We start from the raw sequence: 23614 nt of genomic DNA, 5'->3' as shown, positions 1-23614 counted from the left end.
GGTGAGAGTGGAAGTTGCATCTCTGCAGGGTCCCCACTGACGCTGCAGTGGGAGTAGCTTTGTTACCACATGGCAAGTCCTGACTGTGACCCTGAGGGATGGGGTTAGAGGGGACACCTCTGTGTTACTGGGTGAGGGTGGACGTGCTGGCTCCACATACCTTCACCTGCATCTTGTTCTTTGTAGGATATTAAGTAGTATGCCTGGCCTCTAACCACCAGTTGCCATAACACCATTTAGTACAAACTAGAAATCATTTATTACATTTTTGAAAGACTGATTTTAAAAAGAAGAAAAAGTGAAAATAGAGACCATGATATATAGCTAGAATATTTACAAAGAAATTTCTAACATTCTTTCACATTTGAAACTAATGGTAGCACAAGAAAACAATTTTTTTTTTTTGAGACAGCATCTCACTATGCAGTTTAGGCTGGCCCTGAACTCACTTTGTAGCTCAGGCTGGCCATGAACTTGCAGTGATCCTCCTGCTTCAGCCTCCCAAGTGTTGGGATTACAGGTATGAGCCACCATGTCTGGCTAATAAAAAATTTCTTATTTTTCCAGTATCCAATCACTAATACCACAGTCTTTGAAACTAGGAAATGTATGAGTCGAGTCTGACTGTGTGATCTTGGGGAGATTTTCAACTCCTGAGCCTTTTTTCTTCTCTTGTGAACTAGAGCCAATATATACTTATCATTTAGGATTTTTTTTAGAGAACTAAGTGAAAATAAAAGTAGATGAGTCAGTGCATACACCTAGCAGCTGCTACTGTTGTTTCATTTCAGGAATGTGTTCTTCATTTATGGTTTACTATCTAGTATTTTGCTAATGTGGGACATTGTCATGTATCTTTCAGGTCATGCAGAAGGATTTTGCATGATGTGTATAATGCAAGACCATATTACCCAGGCACTCAATAATCCTGGGGATGTTATTAAACCCATGTTTGTCATCAATGAGATGCAGCGTAAGTATCAACGCAGAGAAGCATTTTCTTTTTCGGGGGGCGGTGGTACCAGGGATTGAACTCACAGCCTTGCGCTTGCCAGGCAAGCGTTTATGCCACTCAACTAAATCTGGCGAGAAATATTTTCAAGCAAGGTAGTCAAGGTAGTCTTTTCCTGAGATGAGGGCTAATAAGATTGCCTAAGGGATCTCCTTACCTCAGTCTCCTGGGTAGCTGGGACTACGGGTACGCACTGCCATGCCTGGCTTTTAGCTTAATGGCCTACATGATTTTTTACAAAGTCCAAAGTTTATTACAAAATAAACTACAAGTATGTTATTATGCATGGATATGTACTTTTTTAAAGACAAGATCTTGTTATGTAGTACAGACTGCCCTTAAACTCACTTATGTAACCCAGGCTGGCCTCAAACTCAAGGTGATGCTCCCACCTCACTGTTCTGGTGCTGAGGTTATAGTTGTGTGCCACCATACCCAGCTGATATGTGTTTAATTAACAACAGATGCGTAGTAAAACATTCACTATATAAACTATTTAGAAATTCTAGACATGACAATATAATAAAGAAGACTGGGCCAGGGATATAGCTCAGTGGCACAGCACCTGCCTGGCAAGGACAAGGTCCTGAGTTTGATTCCTGGTACCCAAACAAACAAAAAAGAAGACCATAGTTTAATACGAGCAAATTTTAAATGATTTAAAACTCAGTTTGTTAATAAAATCATTTACAGAGGCTTTTGCTCAGCTAGTTGGATTTCTGTGCAGAGTAATATAACTTGCATATTGTCCAACAGATTTCTTTAACAGATTTATATTTAGTTTTAATTTGGTAAATCAACCCTGTGTTATTCAAGAATTGTCAAAATAAAATAATTTATTAAAAAATTATACTAGGAGTCTAAATTTATGGACAAACTTCACTTTTTTCTATTTTAAATTTCTTTTTTAAAATTTTTATTTAAGGAGAAAAAAACAGAAAAAGGGTACAAGTTATACAAAATTTCAAAAAAAATAAACAGGAAATCACAAGTTAATAGTTACATATTGTCATCTTAGAAATAGTTGTTCAAGTTACAAAATTAAAGCATATAAAGTGGACATTCAAACAGTGAGACTGCAAACAGTTCAGTTCAATGATCCAACAAAAATTCAGTAATACGGTTATCTATCTTATACGCTTAAATATACATGCAGTTATATCCTTTAGAGAACTTTCTTCTCCTCTCTTTTTTACAATGACAATTACACATTTTGGGTTTTATTACTCCCACAGTTCTTATTACTTTCTTTTTAAGAGAATAAAACCAAATGTGACATAACAAAACAGAGTCAAATCAAAAGGATGGACATAGTACATAATGTAAAAACAGAATACAATGACAAAATGTAATCCATTAACTAGTGATTTCCTACTGTTTTTTTTTCTGTAAATCTGTATAACTTGTACCCTTTCTCTGCTTTTTTTCCTTTTTCTCTTTAAATAAAATTTAAAAAAAAAAGAAAAAAAAACAGAATACAAGGTGATCAACAATGGTTAACATAATGCCTCTTGCTATCTTAAAAAGAATTGCCTATATCATCAGTTATAATAAAATTGAACAAAACAGTAAAGAACAAAACCAATAAAACTAAAACATTAGAGACATTACAGGACTTCAAAAGACGATAATAGTCAAACCAGAATGGACATCATAGTGAATCTTATTGTCTTCACAGTTGTTGCCTATACTCTCAAACTTGGTACTATCAAGCAAAACAAAACAGAGTAAAATCAGTCAAAATAAGATGGTGTCTATTTTAAATTTCTAAATAGGTTACATGAAATTTTCTATGTGACCACCCTGCTCTATTCCCCCCAGCCGAGGGTCTGACTGTGTAGCCCAGGTGGTCTCAAACTCAAGATTCTCCTCCGTCAGCCTGGGATTACAGGCTTGCACCACCACACCAGGCTCTGGGTGCATTTTGCATTCACTTTTACATCATTTTAATTAGCCAAGTTGTAGTAAAAATGCTCACAGAAAAAAATTCTTTTCACTCTTAATCTAGTATCTAGCTTGGGTAATTATAGAGATGCATAATTATACAATGATAAACTATAATCCCTTTGTCTTAAAACCTGCTAAAGACTAAAGATTAAATTGACATTTAGCATTATTGGTAGACCAGAATGGACAGTGCAGAAATCTTTAAAACATACTGGCAGGGGCTGAGGATTTAGCTCAGCGGCATAAGTGCCTGCCTTGCAAGCAGGCAGTCCTGAGTTCGATCCCTGGTACCGATAAAAACGAAAAAGACAAAAAAAATAAATAAATAAATAAAAGATAAATAAAACATACTGGCAAACTTTTGACCAGGACAGGCTTTGATTATTTTAATTACTTACACATTTATTTTTAGACACACACATATATAGCAGTAATATATGAGTAATAACCTAATCTTTAGGAAAGTGTCATTACTCTGAGTGTGTGCACACATACAGTTAAATCATGGAATTGCTATTTATATAGGTCAGAACTTGGAGGATATTGGCAGTTTTACATGATATAAGCTAGAGTATATTTATAGACCTACACATATAAAACTCAATGTCGAATAGGTTTTGTGTTATTCATATACTTTTGCTATTGTTTTATTTATACTTTTTAAAAATACTTCCTTCTTGTAACTGCTGAGTCACTTAGCAGGATGTAATTTGTCCTGTGGTCATTGGTACAGGATCGAATAGTTTGGATATTATGTCCTGCATAGGGTCTCTTACGGATTCGAGTGTCATATTTATGAGTGCACTAACCTGACATTTTGGATGAACTTGTGTGGGTAGAACGATGTTGACTGCATTCACGTGAACTGTGTTAACCTGGTAGAGAGTCATTCCGCGGCTGCTCCTGGACTCGGGAACTGCAGCTCCGGGGCCTTGGTGAAAGTGCGCGGTGCTTGAGTGAGCGCTACTTTCTCATTCCGTGTAGTTATTTGGGGTTTTCTGAGTAACATCAGATGTAACTTGGCAGCCCTGGCATTTAATATGTAATGATAACGCCCTGTCTTTACTTAAAACCTACAGGCATAGCCAGCCACTTCCAAATTGGCGAGCAAGAAGATGCCCATGAGTTTCTTCAGCACACGGTTGACGCCATGCAGGAAGCGTGCCTCAGTGGCAGCAACGAGTGAGCACACAGCATTTCTTCAGTTTACACCTCTGCCTTGTTATGCCTGTGTTTATGTTGGGTGCACTTACCAGGCAAGCGCTTGAGCTGCCGAGCTAAATCCCCGGCCCCGATTTGCACTATTTTAAAATGACTGAAAGTTAAAAAGATGTCCTTACTATCACAATTGGAGTTGCTTCAATTATAGATGTCAGGAAATGAACATTGGTTTCGCTGTTCTTAATTTCCATGTCGGCACGCCCTGGCAGGTCTAAAAGTCCCTGCTTCTCCTAATCGTGCCAGACATTTTCTCTGTTGACCTCCAGCCTATTAAGTGTTTCCTGCCTCCTCCCTCTCCCTGTCAGTTAGGAGTTTCTGTGGCTTCTTCCTAAAATCTAAATGCAGACCCAAGAGAAAGACGGGCGAGATCCTTGTGTAACACTCCTAACCCACCCGCTACTGCCCGCACACCCGGTACAGGGAGCTCCCTTTGCATTCCTCTCCCTGTCCAGGGCTTCCCGGTCTGGACAATGACAAGACTCTGCCTTCCCTTCCTTCCCCAAGCCCACGTGGGGTCACAGGGCTGCTGAGGGCGTCTTCCTCCTGCCGCTTTGCTTTGCTTGAGAGCCAAATTCCTGCCTTGATTTCAAAGTCCCTCCATAATTTAGCTCCTTCCGTCCTCCTCCCCAGATTGTCACTGTGCCCCACCAGGCAGGGCCAATCTCTGATACCACACAGACTGGTCTTTTATTTTCTGTGGCTCTCGTCTCTGAATTCTTGTGCTTTTTAAAATATACATGCTTTTAAAATCTAGTTAGAGCCTCCAAAATTTTGCAGAATTCTTATATCAGTGTTTTGTCTTTCTCAGATTGGACAGACACACCCAGGCCACCACACTAATTTGCCAGGTGTTCGGGGGATACCTGAGATCTAGAGGTGAGTTTTTGTTCACAAGTTGATAAAGTGGCACACGCACGTGGTAGCAGAATGAAAACTGTGGAAATAAGGAAAAGCAGAGACCCCCTCCTCCTCCCTGGAGCAGCTCCTGTACCAGTTCCTAGTCTCTCCTCCTGGTAGTTTCTTATTCATCAGCACGCTGAGAGCCGACTGTAGAGTAGTTGTGTTTTGCCTTAACATGAGTAGTAATCTTTCTGCTTGAGCACACACAGGTCTGACGGGCTGTTCCACAGCTGCAGTGGTGCCCATTTGTCTTACTCCCCTATCGATGGACATTTAGCTTGCTGTTCTGTTGTCACCATCAGTGCCTTATATGAACACCACCCATGTACTCACGCTTTTGTGTCTGTGTAACAGTGTGCATGATAAACTCCTGGTATTAGAATTTCTTTATTTTTTTCCAGCCCCAAAGGGCAAGAATTAGAATTTAAATCCTAAGCTGTATTTTAAATTTTAATACTGACACGCTGTCATTCTAAGAGATCATACCAGTTTATATTCCACCCAGAAGTGTACAAGGGGCCAAATTCATAAGATCTTTTCCTGCACTTAACTTTTTTCCCAGTGTAGTAGGAGAAAAGTTATATTTTTCTTTTACTTTGAAATAGTATTATTTTCTGTAATTTTAATACTTGAGGCTGTCATATGATGACACTTTGCTTATCTTTTATTTTTTTCAGTCCAATGTTTAAATTGCAAGGGTGTCTCAGATACCTTTGATCTATATCTGGATATTACCTTGGAGATAAAGGTAAATTTAATAAACTTTTATGGTGGTCAAATTTTTAATCCTTCTTATACTTTGACTTTTCACTTAAGTAAATCTTAATAAAACCAAGGCTTTAGCCGGGTTTGGTGCTGTAAGCCTGGAGTCCCAGCACTTTGGAGGCTGAGGCAGAAGCAGCACAGCGAGTTTGAGGCCAGGCTGGCCCACAAAGTGAGTTCAAGGGCAGCCTGAACCATATAGTGAAACCCTGCCTCAAAAAAGACCAAAAAAGAAAGCTAGGGTTTTCCTTTTTCTTCTTTCTTTTCTCTTTCTTTTTCTCCAGCTTTTTGAGGCAGTCTCACTATGTAGTCCAGACTAGTCTTGAACTCACTGTGTAGCCCAGATTGGCCTCAAATTTGTGGCAATCCTCCTGCCTCAGTCTTATAAGAGCTGGGATTACAGGCACACGGCACCATACCTGGCTATAAAACCAGTCTTGGATACCTATACTAGCAAATCTTAGATGGTTCTTATTCTTTAGAAACTGTTTCAACATCTCTCATTTTCTGAACTATATTTTTGTTAGTTTTGAGCTTTTATTTTTCTGATTACAGGTATAATGCATGTTTATGATGAAAAAAGACAAATATTGCAGATATATGTAAAGTCTGCCATTCAGGACTAATGCTCTTAGTCATTTGATATACACTGCACCAGAATAGATTAGATACTAATTATAAAAATAAGAATTTGAACAGGGCACAATGAGGCATGTCTATAGTCCCAGGACTCTGGAAGGCTCAAGCAGGTGGATCACAAGTTTGAACACAGCTGGGCAACTTAGTGAAACCCTGTTTGAAATAAAAATAAGGAAAGGGCTTGGAAGTTAGCTCAGTATGAAAGCCCTGGGCTAGATCCCCAGTATTTCAAAAAGAGAAAAAACCTAAACCTTTGTCTACCACCATGTACTAAAGTCAAAATGGATCAAAGATCTAAATATTAAAACAGAAACACTAAATCTACTGGAAGAGAAAATAGGTAGAAATCTTGAAGACATGCATGTTGGCAACTCTTCAAAAACAAAACCCAGACTGCTTGGGAAACACTACGAAGAATAAACAAATGGGATCTAATCTTATTAAAAAGTCTTTGCACAGCAAAAGAAATCACCAACAGAGTGAAAATACAACCCATAGAGTGGGAAAAATCTATAGTCAGCTGTCCCTCAGACAAAAGACATATATCTAAAATATATAAAGAATTAGAAAATTAGACCCCACAAATTCAAAGACCCAATCCAAAAATGGACATCTGAGATGAATACGTCTCAGATGAAGAAATACAAATAGCAAATAAATATAAAATGTTCAACATCATTGGTCATTAAAGAGATGCAAATTAAAACAACACTGAGATTCCATCTCACTTCAGCGAAAATGGCCATCAAGAAATCAGCCAATGGACTGGGGTTAAGCGCCTGCCTGGCAAGTGCGTGGTAGTGAGTTGGATCCCCAGTAACAAAAAAAAAGAAATCAGCCAATAACAAATGCTGGAGGGGCTGTGGGGAAAAGGAACTCTTCTCCACTGTTGGTGGGAGTGTAGACTTCTGTAACCACTGTGGAAATCAGTGAGGAGATTCCTCATAAAACTAAGACTAAAGGTCCCATTCGATCCAGCTACTCTTCTTCTGGGTGTCTTCCCAGAAGAATTAAAAACGTCATACCACAGTGATATATGTGCACCTGTTTGTTTCCAAAATTTGGAAATTTTGGAAACAACTCAAATGCTTTTTAAGGAATGGACAAAAAGATGTGGCACTTTTATACAATATAGTACTGCTGAGCCATAAAGAAGGATAAGCTTGAGACTTTAAAGAACAATGGATGCAACATGAGTGAAATAAATCAGACTGGCATTGCGACCACCATAGTGTCTCCCTAGTATGAGAAACTGAAAGAGTAAGTGAGATCCAAAATGTACACTAGCTGTCGTGACATGGGAAGAAACTGTTCTAAAGGGAAGAGAAAATGTGATGGGGGAAAGGAGAGAAGGAGGAAGGGGAAATGTACACACACAGACACAAGATAGTTAGGACAGTCACACTACTAATTTCTCTTAGTGCACTGAAAAGACAGGTTTGTGTTTGTACTACTTGATCAGTTTTTCATGTCTCTTTCTTTTTTTTTTTTTTTTGTCTTTTTCGTTTTTATCGGTACCAGGGATCGAACTCACGACTGCCTGCTTGCAAGGCAGGCGCTTATGCCGCTGAGCTAAACCCCCAGCCCCCTCATGTCTATTTCTTGTAATCTGAGCAACTACTTTGAAGATGACAACAAGCAATGTATTAACCATTGTTACTCTCCTGTTGTCTTGTTTTGAATTTTGTATCACTGTTTTTATTGATTTTTCTCTTTAAAATAATTTTTTTAAAAGACAATTTTTAAAAAGCGATCATGCCTCTGTCTTTTTGTCCACTTGCTGCTTTCATGTCCATCTACTTGGAGGCCTTCCTCATCAGCGTGTTTGGGCAGTTGGTGGTGGCCAGTAGGTGGCCATAGCTCCTTGTTGATTTCCACTTTTACAGTATTCTAAGTAAAGCTGCACGAGCCATCTCCTCACATACTTTTGTTCACTCTAATCTGCTTGTTTTTAATTGGGGTGTGGAGCTAATCATCCTAAAGAAACAATTTGTGTGTGTATGGCATTGGAGATTGAACCCAGGGCCCTCTGCCACTTAGCCACATTCCCAGCCCATTAAAAATATATATTTTTTAAAATGGACCTAAATTGCTGAGGCTGTCTCCCAAGAAGCTGGGAGCTCAGCCACACACACCCATAAAAACATTGTTTTCATAATATTCTCCTTTGTTTCTCTGAGTCTTCTGCTTGCTTGCTCTCTCGTCTCTCTCATAAACCACGACAGCGCGTGGTGACGTGCTTTTGATGATTTTTTCCTCCCAGGGTACTCGGACTATCAATGAGGCACTGGCGCAGTTTGTGAAGCCGGAACAGCTGGATGGCGAAAACTGCTACCAGTGTAGCAAGTATGACGGGGCGACTTGCAGTCCCTGACTTGGCTGCTCCAGTTGGGGTGACAGGGAGCCCTGGTTTTAAAGAGCGGGCGTGTTTGAATGGCTGCTAGGTGGCCTTAGCTTCTGGTGCCATCTGGGAGATCCTGGCCATCTGTGCCCCAGAGGCCGGAACTGGTGCCCACACTGTCTCAGGATGGGCAGCTCTGTGCCCAGGGAATAGTGCTGCCACCCTGGGTGCCTCAGAGCTGCGACAACATCTGCTCAGCAGCGTCTTCCTTGATTCCTGTCAGACAAGACTGGAGGGAGGGAGGGTGGGGTTCCCTCCTCCCCCAGAAGAGCTGAGGATCTTTCTCACAGTGGGTACCGTGGGGTGCGGTAGTGTTGGCTGGAAGCCTCTAATCTACGTTACTCAGTGATACATTTCCCCAGCAGTGGAGTCAAGGGAGTCTGTTTTATGAATTCCTGTTTCATATGTGTTAAGTAGATTTCCACTTTATAGTCAGGCGATACAGATATCTATATTAAAGAATTTTTATCATCAAGTTTCAGTATTTGGGGGAAGATGATGCTTTTCTCACCAAGACCAGAGATTTTTCCTGACATTTTTCATCTTTTTTTTTTTTTCCTTTTGTATCTAGGTAGAACTTTGCTTTCACAGAATAATACCAGCATAAAATATCAATTTTTTTCAGTTTTTTGAACTGAGTTAATCTATTATTTTTTTTTCTGAAGTGCTGGGGTTGAACTCAGGGCTTTATGCATGCTCGGCAAGCATCCCACCTCTGAGCCACGCCCCCAAATGAGTTAATGTGGTTTTCACATCATCAGTACCTTACACATCCCAATGGTTCGGATTTCTGCTTTTTTTCTGTCATGCTGCTAGGCAATTTCCCCAAGTTTTGTATTTTGTTTTGTTTATTATCTATTTTTTGAGACAGGATCTCTCTGTAGTTGAGACTGCCCTTGAACTCACTATGTAGTCCAGGCTGGCCTAAAACTCATGGTAATCCTCCTACCTCAGCCTCCCAAGAGCTGAGATTATAGGTGTGTGCCTCCATGCCTGGCTAACCACAGTATTTTAAAACATTTTTACTGTTTGTTTAGAGAAGGTGATGTCCCTCATTTATTATCCTTGTTTTGGGAATCTTCAATTAGGGTGTTTCAAAGAAATAGGAAGGGAAAGACTAAAATGTAAAAAAATTCACACATTAATCTTCTTAATCTTTTGTTTCTGTTTATTTCAAGGTGCAAAATCATGGTTCCGGCTTTAAAGAATTTTACCATACATCAGTCATCTAACATTCTTGTACTTTCTCTAAAACGTTTTTCAAATTCCACTGGTGGGAAAATTGCTAAGGTATGTAGATGCTGTTATTAATGACCTTTAGCGACCACTTAAATTCTAGTAGCTGTTAAGGATTACTAAACTACCTATCTGAATAATTTTGAGCTTTCTGAGCTTTTCTTGCATTGGATAGCAGAAAAGAAGTCAAAGAATGAGTTAAGAGTTTGGTCTGTGTGCCTGTGAGTACATGTGTTTTTACTGTACCCTGTCTAGTGATAAAATTGGGAACGCTTCTCTGTGTTTGGGCTTCATAGTCAGTTCTTTGGTATCCAAGGTAATGAGTGGATACAGAGAGCTTGTACAGTTTGAAACCCAAAGAGGATTTCTTCACTAAATCTTTCCTCTCTTTTATTTTCTTGTTTACTGTTTTCTGATTTTTCACTTACACTGAATTTTTCTCTTTTCTTCCCACTTACTAAAGGTTGAAAGTGGTCAAAAATTCACCAGCAAAGCTGGGCATGGTGCACTCAGGAAACTAAGGCAGGAGGATTAGGAGTTTGGGGACACGCTGGACCATACAGCGAGTTTAAAGCCAACCTGGCCTACATTGTGAAGTCTCATTTCAGAAACAAATTAAAAATGTGGTGACACAGAAGAGAAATAACTAATAGGTTCTTAAATTATTTGAGGTTGCCTGGCATGGAGACATATGCCTGTAATCCCAGCACTAGGGAGGCTGAGGCAGGAAGACTGCTGTAAATTCAAGGTCAGCCTAGGCTACATAGTGATTTCAAGGCAGGCCTGAACTATGTAGTAAGACTCTATCTCAAAATACAAAAGTAACTAATTAAAGTGATTGGTGGTGACTGTCCAGAGTTGTCATTTTATGACATTTGCATCTCATGGATTTGCAGAATTCACTTAATGTGGATCCTTACTTGTTTAGGAAAATAAGACAGAGAGACAGCGTAGCTACCCTTAGACCAGGGGTCCTCCAGGCTGTGCCCTCTGAAATGTGATTCAGTGCACTGGGTTTCTGCTGGAACATTCCTGTGCTGTGTTCTGTGGGTCTCCTGGGACACCCTAAATACCCCACACCTGAACATGTAGGGTCTTCTGTGCCTTTAGAAGTGACATTCCTTTCTCCTCTGTCCATTTCTGTTTAGGATGTGAAATACCCAGAATATCTGGACATTAGGCCATACATGTCACAGCCAAATGGAGAACCTATTGTATACACTTTGTACGCAGTGCTGGTCCATGCGGGATACAACTGCCGTGTGGGCCATTACTTATGTCACGTAAAAGTAAGCCATGTGGATTTTGCTCATTGCTTTTACATAGACTCTGTAGACAGCAAGCACTAGCATTCTTTGGGGGTGGGGGGGAAGGTGGGAGTTCACAATTAAAGTGTGAATGCTTCTTTTGCTTATTCTTTTTATTCTGTCCTTGTTAACTAACAAAATCTGATCTTTGTCTCTTACTGGCTGTCTTTTGCAGGCTAGCAATGGCCTGTGGTACCAAATGAATGACTCCAAGGTATCTCCCAGTGATACTCGATCTGTGCTAAACCAGCAAGCCTATGTACTATTTTATATAAGGTACTGTCATGAAAAAAGCTACCAAATGTTCTGAAATGTTATTTCTTTTCATCTCACCCACATTCAATTCAGTTTTGAGATTTTTTGTTTTTGTTTTTTTGGTGGCACTGAGAATTGAACTCAGAAACTTGCACTTGCCAGGCAGGCAGTTATGCCACTGAGCCCTTGAGTTACTTTTTGAAAACTGGAGTTTAAGGTTTACCCTGCCACGTATATGGAGAGTCAGGAGGCCACTTCTGAGCATGGATTGTGAGCTGGTGTTAGCATCCACTCAGCGCCAGAGGTGGAGACAGGGAAAGGTGACCACTGAGGGGGTGGGATGGCTTATGCTGATGGCAGCAAACGGAGTGGACCTGGGGATGTGGAGGCCATGGGCAGAGAGCTGGGGAAGGGAGCTCTGAGCACCCTGCATGGTCCCACCCAGCACCTCCCCAGTGCTGAGCACAGTGCTGGTTAGGCATTGGCCTGGGCTAGGACCAGAAGTTGGATTAATCCTGCTGCAGCTGCAAACTGACTCACAAATTCCACTTTTGGAAAAAAATCTGATGTGTACTCACAGTGTTCCCTGCGCCCCCCCCCCCTTTTTTACATGCTGGGAATAAAACCCAGAGCCACAAGCAAGCTAGGCAGACGCTACCACTGAGCCACACTGCAGCCTCCAAGGTGGCCCTTTTAAATACGGTAGCTTCAAGTTAAGAGTACCCTGAATGCTCAATAATGATGCATTGAATTTTATGCAGTTGTTAAGATTTTTTTTCTTTTCTTTCTTTTTTGAGACAGTATCTTGCTATGTTGTCCATCACCTGCTAGGAGTGATTGTTATAAATCTTTTTTATAATGCCTTGAGAAAGTAGTGACTGTATGTGGAGGAAAAACAGTTTGAAATATTAAACACTAGTGTTGGGTGAAAATGGGGAGATGATCTATCTGATCAAAGGGGAACTGTTAGGGGCAACATTTTTTTGGACACTATACGTTTTCTACAATGGTATATATTTTTAATTTACAAACATAAGCAGAAAAAATATCCTGATAGCAGCAGCATCAGAATAGAGTTTAAAGATACCATTTCCTTTACCCAGCTGCCCTTGTGTCCTGAGCTGAGCACCCCACACTGACCTACACCCCGAAAGCAGCTAGTGCAGCCTATGGCTCTGTGCAGTGTGACTTAGAATCAGCACCTTTGCCATCGGTGTCTTCCAGAGGGACTGAGTCTGTAAATCTGTCTCTACTATCCATCCATCACCCTAAGCCCTCTCATTCTTTGTCCCTAGGGCCAATGATATGAAAACTGGGAGTGAATTTGCTAAGCATCCCACCCACCGCCGTGGCCAGTCCTCTGTCCACCGGGTCACCAGTCCTCGGGGCATCGCTAAGAAGCAGGCTGCAGCAGGGCTTCCTGGACCACAGCTTCCCCCTCACACGGTGAAGGTAACACCTCAGAGGTGGCCTCTGATTTTACCTCACTCTAAGGGTCTGTCCTCAAACCCTCAGGCTAACATTCCAGTGGTTGTCAAGTCCTGTCTAAACCTGGATTTCTTGTCAAAAAGTTCATTCAGGTCCTTTGTTTAAAAATTTAAAATGAGGGGGCAAAAAAATGGCGGTTTGCTAGGGGATCGAGCGAAGAGTCTCTCAGGAGAAATTATATTAGAAGCTAAAAAATGACAACATGGAGAGGGCCAGACAAATCGATAGCGATTCTTATTAATCAAGACAGTGCAGCTGGAGGATTTAAAGTCGTGCTGAGACCGTGAACGCTGATAACGGGAGGCTGCAAATCCCGTGCCTTTAAAACAACAAACTGACCCATGGACCCAGCAGGAAAAGCTGAGTTGCTTTCAGTGACTGCAGGAAACTGAGACCCGGGACTCCAAGTTGCAGCCAGGACTGCACGGCTGCACCAGAGGAGATGCACAAGGCTCTGGCGTTTCAAATCTAAACGGTACACAGATATTTGACTGTTCAGCGCTGTGCTGGGAGCGCACGCTGTGCACCGTTCCGCGCTGTGCCGGGAGTGCGGGAAAGGTGGGCAGCTTGGTGTGCGGTGGTCCCGGAATGAGGATCTACACCGGACTCTGGTGAGTACCGGGAACCCTGAGGCTGCTGGGGTTGGCCAGAGAACAGCTGGCCCGCCACCACAGGGAAATCAATAACACAGAGTCTGGTGCAGACATCTTAGTCTGGCTGCAGAAACTGCAGCTTGGTGACATCACCAGGTCCCCCTGTAGGGAGGGCTGGTGGAAGACATCTTGAATTCTGGCAGAGCCTGATTACGTGCTGGCTTCAGCTCCACACAGAGAACTTAGTGGGAGACATCTTGATTTTGGGCAGATCTGCTATTCTGGTGCTTCTGTCACAGAGAGGTTTGGAAGAGAACGGCTGGGATTCGGGCAGAACCCTGTGCCATAGTGACATTACTCAGCTGCTTCTGGTACAAAGAGAACTGGCAGGAGCTACTGGGGCTAAACCAAGCCTCTGCTTGGGGCCCAATAAGCGGATACAAAATAGTCACAACTCAGTGACAACCAGAAAGTACAGCCTAATTTATGAATTAACTGGCACAGAGGCTAGAGACTAGCCTGTACCGCCCCTGCATCCCAGCCTACCCCAGATAACAGTAAATTGGGGAGGACAGCAAAAACTCAAGCCAGCACGCTTCTGAAAGGCCCTAAGCAATTCGGAGAGGGCCAGAGAACTCCAGGACAGTCTGAAAGAAACCAGAAACATGACAAGAGATAAAAATAAAAAAAAATCTCCAGCTGCCCAACAGGAGAAAATAAGCCCAGGAGAACTAAACACTGAAGAGAACAAGCACAGTAACCATCCACTACTCGACACAGCATCAGCCGAAATTAAAAAGTACCTACATGATCTCATAGAGGAATTTAAAGCTGTACTCCTGATCCAAGTGAGGCAAGATATAAAGAGATTAATTAAAGAAATGACAAGCCCCGCCCAAGAGAACACAGATGGAAGAACTGAGGAAATCAGAAAAGAAAGAGAAGCATCTGAAGAAGAATTTAAACATAACTTAGAATATATGAAACAGATCCAAAGAGAATATCAGGAAACTAAAAACTCCACTGAACACTGGCAAAATGCCTTAACAGAAACTAAAGACAGCCTTCTGAAACTTGAAGAGAGATTTAGGGCATATGAACGTGAAAGAAAAAGCCTCTTAAAAATGACAAGGAACCAGAAAGAAGCAATTCTAAAACTGGAAGATGACAAAAAGATACATAACCTAAGAATAAAGAATGTGAGTGAGGAAGCAGGAGCATCCAAAAATGAAATACAAAAAATATTCACAGATATATTAAAGCAAAATTTCCCATGTATAGCAAAAAGAAATGATATCCAGATAAAAGAAGCATACAGAACACCAGCTACTTACAACCAAAACAGATCTACGCCTAGACATATAATAATAGAGATCCCAGAAATCCACCAAAAGAACAGAATATTAAAAGCAGCCAGAGAAAAGATGCAGGTTACCTATAACGGGAAAACTATCAAAATAACAGCAGACTTATCAACACAAACTCTTAAGTCAAGAAGGGAGTGGGGAGAAATATTCCAAGTCCTGAAAGAAAAAAATATGCAACCAAAGTTCATATACCCATCAAAACTCTCTCTAAAAATTAATGAAGAAATAAGATACTTTCAAGACAAGGAGGAACTGTGGGAGTTCATGGCCAACAATCCAACCCTACAGAGAGCGCTGAAGGACATTACAGAGAAAGAGGAAGGGATACCAGGATTCCAGCAACAGTGGCAGAGAGGCCTCAGTGAACGGGGCAGACAATGGAATGAGGGAATAAGGTGGACAAATTATAGCAGAAAAGTGGAGTAGCAGACATGAGACAGAGACGGTAAGCTATAGTCTTTAGTATAGACAGCTCTGAAACTACATTTTAAAAAAAAGCAGAGGTCATTGCTAATGGTGTATAACGATTTAAAAGACACAGTAGTCCTAGTGCCATATTTAGATTGAATTCAATTTGTTCTGGTCTGTCCACTCATGTCAGATTTGAGGACACAGACCTCTAGAACCAAAAATAGCAGGTTATACCATGGTAACTATCCTTACTTTCCTATTGACTTAGACTGAAATCCTGTATTACTTGCATTGTCTTACTATGACTGATCTTAATTGTATCTGAATCATAAGACTATTGGTTGGCCTTGACTGATCCTATTTGAAATCGGTATGCATGTTAGAATCAACCCTAAAAGTAGAGGAAACTACTCTGAGCATGACAAGATGTAAAGGATATCCATACTGGTATGAATCAGTAACAGCTCTCAAATCCTACAATGTTGTCAAAGTTAAGTTTTTATAAAAATAGGTGATAGTATGTTTAACTATAATAAGCCAGTGTTGTGGACAAATCTATTGAAAATAACAAGAGAAAACATAGTAGCTACGGAAGATCATTTATATTGTAGTCTTATATGTCTTATCCATTGCATGTTTTTTTAGGAAATTGTTTTGCTGTCTTGCTATGACTTGGTTTTCCCTATAATACAGAGAGGATAGATATATAGGTAGAAATTCACACATGGATTTTTTTAAATTATTTACGGGAACAGATTATATAATGCAAGATGTAAGGAACAGATACTCTGAGGAAGAGACGCTGAGAAACCCGAGGCTTATTTTGTAGCATTATAATATAAATTCTAGCAATCTATTGCTGATTAGAATGACATTAGACTGGTTTCTTCAGTTCAACTTCAGCATATGCAGAGATGGGGACAGCTATCACAAAGAGAATGAGAGATGCGATGGTAGTTGCTATTGTCTTCCCTAATTTGGAACTTGAGGACCTAAAAAGACTTCATCATCCTGTAATGATTTGATTAGTTCTATAATATGCAATAAGTATATAAAGTGGGTGAAGATAGGGACAACTATTTGTAAGAAGCTAGAGACAGTTAGATAATGAAGATCTCCAGTGGACTTGCTTTGAAATCTGTATTTCTTTAAATTGTTTTTTATTTTTTTATTTTTTTTAAATGTTCTGTTCTGTTTTGTTATGTTTAATCTTACCCTCTTTGAGATGTAAAACAAATGTGTAGGACTGATAATCGTATTACTGAGCTTCTGTTCGATCATAGAGCAGAATGGTTTGTAGGGTCACTTTTTGAATGTCATTCTAAATACTTTAATTCTATAACCTGAACACCTATTTCGAAGATGACAATGTGTAACTTATCAACCGGCAATTTCTTACCTTTTGTTTATCTGTAATTTTGTATTATTTCTACCCTTTTTTTTTTATCTCCATGTATTTTTTTCGTTTCCTTTTCTTTAAATAAATAAATAAATAAATAAATAAATAAAAATTTAAAATGTATGAGAATCTCAGCATAGAAGTAAACAGGAACAGCAGGTGTGAGTGTATTAAAGGTGACACCCACTGTGGACTAGGCCCCTATTCAGGGGTCAGATAGGTTTTAACCCATGTTAGACATCAGGAAAGTGACCCTGTTACAAGACACTTTATGTCCACATGGCTGTCTTAGGACTGTGCTGTTTCTCCATCTGCTGTCCCCAAGGGATCGTGCCCCTGTGTGTGTGTGCTCAAGAGGCCTGATGCGGTCTGCAGGGCAGGGCCCGCCCTCCACAGTCCCCAAGACTCCATGTCCAGACCATGTGTAGCTTGAACTGCACTAAGTCATTGCTGCAGTCAGGTTTTACAGAGTCTCGGGTTTTGCAGTCCATGCTGGACTATGTAGTGAGTTAACAGCCAGCCATAATGAAGTCCTGTTTCAAAAAACAAATTTAAAACACAGTGAGTTTGAGTTTGAGTTTGGTTTATCAGATTATCTAGTCGAATGCTTGTTTTGGTAGACATTAGGCTCTGTTTCAGTTAAATGCTTTTGTAAGCTGGTCTGCTAGCCAGCTTCTGAATGGGGCTCTGCTTCAGAGTGACACGGGGACTGGAAAACCAGAAAGCATGCACCTAAAGGAAGAGGCAGGTGTAACTGACTTTTTAAGAGTTGTTTTTGTTTTTGTTTGTTTGAAAACAACATCAAATTCAGACATTTAAGAGAACACTGACAAAGCCAAACACCGTTTGTCTGTGAACCAGCTGTCGCCTGTGTTGTCATAGGGCTTCAGTGGTAGTCATGGAACTTGGAGCAACAGAGCTGCACGAGTACAATGCTGAGGCATCACTGGGCGGCGGCGGCCGTGACCTCACATGCAGTCCTGAAGCGGCCTTTCCTCCTGCCCGTGTGCTTTCTCCCTTGCTTGAAGGCCACAAAGCTGGCTTTACTTCAGTCTGCATAGCGGTAGCCTCTGGGAAAGCCAGCCGAGGAGGACCGTACGTGAACTCATGTCAAGAGGGCTGTGTTCTGACAGACACTGTGTGTGCCATGTGTGGATTAACCCGAAAATTAGGGCCTGTGAAAGGTGCACATGGGCAGAGCAGAAAGGGGCTGTGTTCATGATTTATGTAACTTGTTAGTCACAAGAGCAAAGAGGAAGGCTGTGGGCTGCAGCGGACCCTGATTCTGCAGTGCTGACCTGGCTGTGGCTTTCTTCCTTGCAGAATTCACCCCGCTCCAGTGGGACCAGGCCACGGAAAGACCCAGCAAGGAGTTCCACATCAAGTCCCAGTGGAAGTCCCAGAGTCAAGAGGTGTGGTCCTGTTAATATTACTACTTCTGTCCAAAACTGGTCAGTTAACAGCCCCTGAGATTCCAGAACACCCTGAGAAACAAAAAACCACCATTGGAATCATAATAAGCTGCCTGTTCTCCAAGCCCTATCTATCTATCTATCTATCTATGTATCTATCTATCTATCTATCTATCTGAAAAATAACCTGTAGGATATGTCAGTTTGCCTTTGAGGAGAGTGAGAAAGCTGTCTGTGACTGCTTGTCGTTTTCCTCTGTGTCGCCTGCCCTGGCCAGCAGTGTCCTTGCACACCTCTGAATCCGACCCACGTGCTTTCCCATTTCATCTTTTTAATGATGAATGAGTATGTGAAGGGCAAACTGAGTTTAGAGAAAGAGGGGTCCCAGCACTGTCATAAAGCATGTATTTTGTAAGGGCCTCTCTAGAAATTTGAAGTTAAATTCATAGAGAATATAATTTGTCCCCATATTCAATTTTAGCAAAAGCCAGTATATTCACCTACCTGTAACGTAACTCGGAATAAGAGGAAAGGAGTTTGAAATGCAGGCGTGGTTGCTTCGTGTGCAAACTGCAGGTGAAACCACTGCTGCAGGTCTCTGCATCAGGTGGCAGCCGCCCGCCCACAGGTTCACCGTGTGACCATTCAGCATAAACGCTGCCTCCAGATTTGCCATCTGCGCTGTCGGGCTGCGGTGGTGACTGACTTTTGGTGAAGTTCCAGCCGCATCACGGTGTGACCATTCCTCAGTTTACACGGTTGTTGGATTCCTGGGGAGTGTAGTGTCTGTGAAAACTGTGGCAGTAACACGACTGGCATTTTCACCCATGGGTGTGAGGACGTGCAGGGGAGGAGCCTCCTCCTGGCACTGCGCAGCCCAGATGGCCCCTGAGACCCTGAGTCAGGGTGCAGAACTGTTAAGAGTGAAGAGGCAGAGAACGCTCACTCCCACTTGACCTTAAGATAGAGCAGCGGGGCTGCGCTGTCATTTCACAGTGGTCTTCCCTGGTTTCTTTCCTAACCCACCCTGGTCCCCAAATTCAGTGTGCAAGAGAGTAATTACACATTTGTGTAAATGAGGCCCTGTAGGTACTGCAGCCAAGCACGCCTTCCTTTGCGTGTGGCCCCAAGAACCCCGCTTCTACTCTCAGGACAACGAACTTCCCCGTGGGGACTGGGGACAGGTTATCTCCTCACTGAAGAGCCGAGATCCAGGCGGGTGATTGATTGTTTCCTGGCAGCTGGCAGCTAACCTTGAGAGTGTGTCAGAAGCTTTCCAGCTGCCAACGGCAGCCTGCAGTTCCTGCAGAAGGTTTCCCCAGAGCCTCAGTGAGTCCCTGTTTTCCACGATTCAAGGAGCTGTTGGCTCTGTCTGGAAATAGCTGCTGTGCTTCTGAGGCTCCAAGAGGAAGAAGGGAGCCAGAAAAGTCAGCAGTCCGTGATTCGGCTGTTTGTTTAGACTTAATTTTTAGTAATTAGAAATGTATCTAGAAATAGGAAAAGTCTAAAGGTGCATAATTATTATTGCTGAAAAATAGAATTGATATAATTTTCTTCTTATTTAATGAGAAAATTTGGTGTCTAGAGATGATAGCCTGATAGTGACTTGTAGCCGGCTATATTTAAAGTGATAAAATATTTTTAGTAAATATAAGCCATGGCAAAACCTGTATAAGCAGTCATGCTAACTATTGGCTTGTCTCTTTCTTTCGGCGGGGATGCAGTCCACCTGGAACAGGGCAGAGTCCATCAGGGGACCTCACTGTGGTGCTTGAGGCTGGCAGCCCCACTGCTGGTTCCCCCAAGAAACTGGACAGGATGAGTCTGTGCAACAAATTTCAGAAGGCTTTGCTGCCACCTGGTAGCAGCCTCACACCTACCAAAGAGGTTACCCCAGAAGACAGCTCAGACAAACTGGATGAGTCTTTGCCCATGGTAAACAACCTTTGTCACACAAACAAGACCAGCACAGGGCAAGATCCGCTTCCTGAACCCTGTGATGCTGAGAAGGGAACACAGGACTGCAGCGAAATCATCCAGGAGGACAAAGTGTTGCTACCTTCGAGCCTGCAGGACCCTAGTCCAGGAGACACAGTGGAGCAGCTGAGCCCAGCTTCCTCCACACAACCAGAAGGTGGGCATGAGCCCGAGCTCTCCGTTTCCCTCAGCGGAGAGCAGTGTGGTGACACAGAGGCCCCGTCCTGGAGCACAGGCAAATCTGCAGATGCGCTGCCCTCTGCTCAGCCACACGGGACCCCAGACCCCCATCCTGATGGCCCTAGGCACAGTCATGGGGAGAGGTGTGACAAAGACAAAGCCTGCCAGAAGGCTCCGGATCGTCCTGCATTTAACAGGAAAATCAGCAGCCTCAAGAAAACTGACAGAGGACGTTACTGTAACCATCGAGACTATTCTTCTGATGGGGAACACATGAAGAGAAATCGGAGCAGGAGTAGGAGTCAGAGGAGGACTGGGGGTCATTGGCACAGAAAGCGGCGCTCCTACACCAGGAAAAACAGCAAACAGGAGTGCCACGCCACTGTGCGGCCCCGCAGCAGGAGCCGGCACCCTCTGTGCTGTGGGGAGTCAGTCAGTCCCAGCAAGCGCTGCGGTCTGGGAAGGTTCAGCTGCCACCACTCCCAAACCAGGAGAGGGGCCGAGCAGCAGGACAGGAGCCGATATCACCGCTCAGGCAGTGACCACACCTGGCTCCAAAAGACAGGTGACCCCAAGAAGATGCGGTGGGACGGGTGCAGGTATTACCCCAACAGGTACACCCCATATGCAAGCAGGAAGCCCAGTGTAAAGCGGCCACACAAGGACTCCTCCCCGGCCAGGAAGGGCTGGGAGCCTCCTGCCTGGGTGAGGGAGCGGACCCACTTCCACAGCCCTTGCACAGATGCTGCACCCCCTTTCCCTCTGCACCCCGAGGGCCACTCCCAGGAAAAAGCTGCCTTTGGAGCTGATAACAGTGGCTGTGGCCTGTCTGATCGGTTTTATGAACACAAAAGCATGAAGTCACACAAACGTAGATATGAGAGTGCAAAAAGTAATGACAGTCATGAGGAAAAGAAAGCCCACAGGAGTCTGCCCAAAGACCTGGAGGAGCCTAAGGCGAAGAAGCACAAAAAGTCAAAGAAGAAGAAGAAATCTAAAGACCAGCACCAGGAGCGTGACCACAGGTGAGGGCAGGCTCTCCCAGCGGAGTCTGAATTCCTCCTCTGTGGGTTTTGAGACTTCAGTTTCCGCACATTTCTAAAATGGTGCAGCTTTCAAGCTCTGTCTTACTTCATGTGTCATAAAATGTCTCACTTTGCCACTGTCAGGTAATGCTTTATAACTCTCCTAAGCGTAAATGTGAGCTCTGTAGAGGGAACTTGGGGATCTCTCACTTCAAGATTGGTGGTCAGGTGTAGTTACATTTTTATATCTGCTATTTTTTTCAAACTAGTGACTATCCAGTCAGCAGAAAATGGGGGGCCATAGTTCTGCTGATATTTGGCTGCCTGCCTAGAGTGGAGGTCTGAGGGCATCATTATTTTCTTGGCTTTTATCTCTAATTCTCAATCTGAAACCTAAATGTCTTTGTACTTTTAAAATGCTAAATAGGTAGTTGGTGGGTAGTGTGATGTGTGTGTGGTGTGTGTGGTGTGTGGTATGATGTGTATGTGTGGTGTGTGGTGTGTGCAGTGTGTGTGATATGTGTGTGTGAGATGTGTGTGTGTGTGGTGTGTGATCCTGGGGATGAAACCCACAGCCTTGTGCTCATGAGGCAAGTGCTCTGACCAGTGAGCCACACGCCCAGCCCCAGCAACTGCCTTAAACTGACTGATTCAAAACAAGACGAGTGAGCATGAATGGAATCCCATGTATTCTAGTTGACTTCTTTTAAAATTAATCCTAGAAAAAGGTTGCCAACAGCCATATGTAAATAGGCGATGGTTAGGAAAAGGAATCAGCTCACAAGCCTCTCCCTCCTCTATGGCTGAGGCACAGGGCAGAATGTCCTTCCTTCCTTCTTTTGGCCACTGATTCCAGGAGATGTCACTTAAGTCATCCAGGTCATGTCCCGGCTGACAGCCCCAGCACCACGGAAGGGTAGGTGCCAGGAGCGGAGCTGAAGTTGCTGAATTTCTGACCCTGGCTTTAAAAATCACTACGGGGGAAAGTAGAGAACCCATTTTTAACTAGATAAGCATTTTCCTGAGCCCGAACAAGGTCGAGCATCCTCAGAAAGTGGTCATGACAGTGCCAGGTGCTGTTTGAGGTGGTGCTGGTGTTTGGGTTGCTAATTTCTGGCTGCTGCTTCTGCAGGCATCAGCTGGACCCAGATGTTCTAGATGTGTACTCTGACGCTGACCTCTACAGACACAAAAAGAAGAAAAAGAAAAAGAAAAGACACCGGAGGAACTCAGAAAACTCTGAAAAAGAACCAGAACCGCACCTGCTGAAGGCCTCCAGCCATGGGAACATCAGCTACTTCAAGAGACTCGAGGGCAGCTTCCTGCTCACCAATGGCCTGGCCATAGAGGACCCTGGATCTTTCCCAAAGAAGAGCCACGTATTGGCATACAGCCAGGGTAAGAGGAGATTCTTGTAACTGAGAGGAGAAAAACTCTGCCAAGGTTTTTGAAGTGGTGACTGACACACAGAGATGGAACCTGAGGTGCCCTGAAGGGTGCGCGAGTGATACAGGGCTCCTGCCTCGTCCACCTTGACACCCAGGCCCCTAGTGACTCATTGTCTCTGTGTAGTTTGGGTGCCTGACACTGATCCCTAGCACCAAAGGATGGTTATGTGGAAGTGGAATTTATGACCCTGGAATTTAGGCACTCTGGGTGTCTGAGTATGTGTTCCCAAGGCAGAACTTTTTTTTATGCATTTTTGGAAGCTATGCTTTTGCAGCGTTTGCTTTACTCTGCTGATTCCTTAAAGCATCCAGAGTGCATCCTAGCTCATAATTTGATGATCTGGGCCATTAGAAATCTTAGTGGTCTCCTCTACCAGGGGTGCCTTTGAGGCTCCTGGCCTGCTATCCCACTCTGGGCTCCCGGGCATCTCGGATTCCTGTGTGTAGACTGCTCTTTGTGGTCTGACTGCAGTGGGGCAGCCCCTCCCCCTTTGTGACTGGTTCCCTGAGGAGGAGCCCTGAGAAGCTTGTTAAGAGTGAAAGTGACGGGAGTTGGGGCCGGGACACAGGTTGGCAAGCTGCGTCTCGAAGGCCAAAGCCGGCCCTGTGCCTGTCGCTCATCACCTGTGAGTAA

At 43.0% G+C, this 23614-nt stretch overlaps 1 protein-coding gene across 1 annotated transcript; it reads left to right on the top strand.

Moving 5' to 3' along the window:
- Positions 1-865: 865 nt before the first annotated feature.
- On the top strand, positions 866-23614 carry LOC100730357 (ubiquitin carboxyl-terminal hydrolase 42-like). Its single transcript, XM_063233601.1, has 8 exons — positions 866-973; positions 4039-4141; positions 4989-5056; positions 18262-18350; positions 18979-19061; positions 20075-21532; positions 22665-22911; positions 23453-23614. The coding sequence occupies exons 1-8, from the start codon at positions 883-885 to the stop codon at positions 23612-23614; spliced, it is 2301 nt and encodes a 766-aa protein (XP_063089671.1). The 5' UTR covers positions 866-882.

This window comes from Cavia porcellus, unplaced genomic scaffold, assembly GCF_034190915.1.
Source record: "Cavia porcellus strain 051 isolate PalLab524CR breed Dunkin Hartley unplaced genomic scaffold, mCavPor4.1 scaffold_23, whole genome shotgun sequence".
In the NCBI taxonomy this organism is placed as follows: Eukaryota; Metazoa; Chordata; class Mammalia; order Rodentia; family Caviidae; genus Cavia; species Cavia porcellus.
Note: the sequence above shows the minus strand (reverse complement) of the source record. Positions and strands in the feature narration are given on the sequence as shown.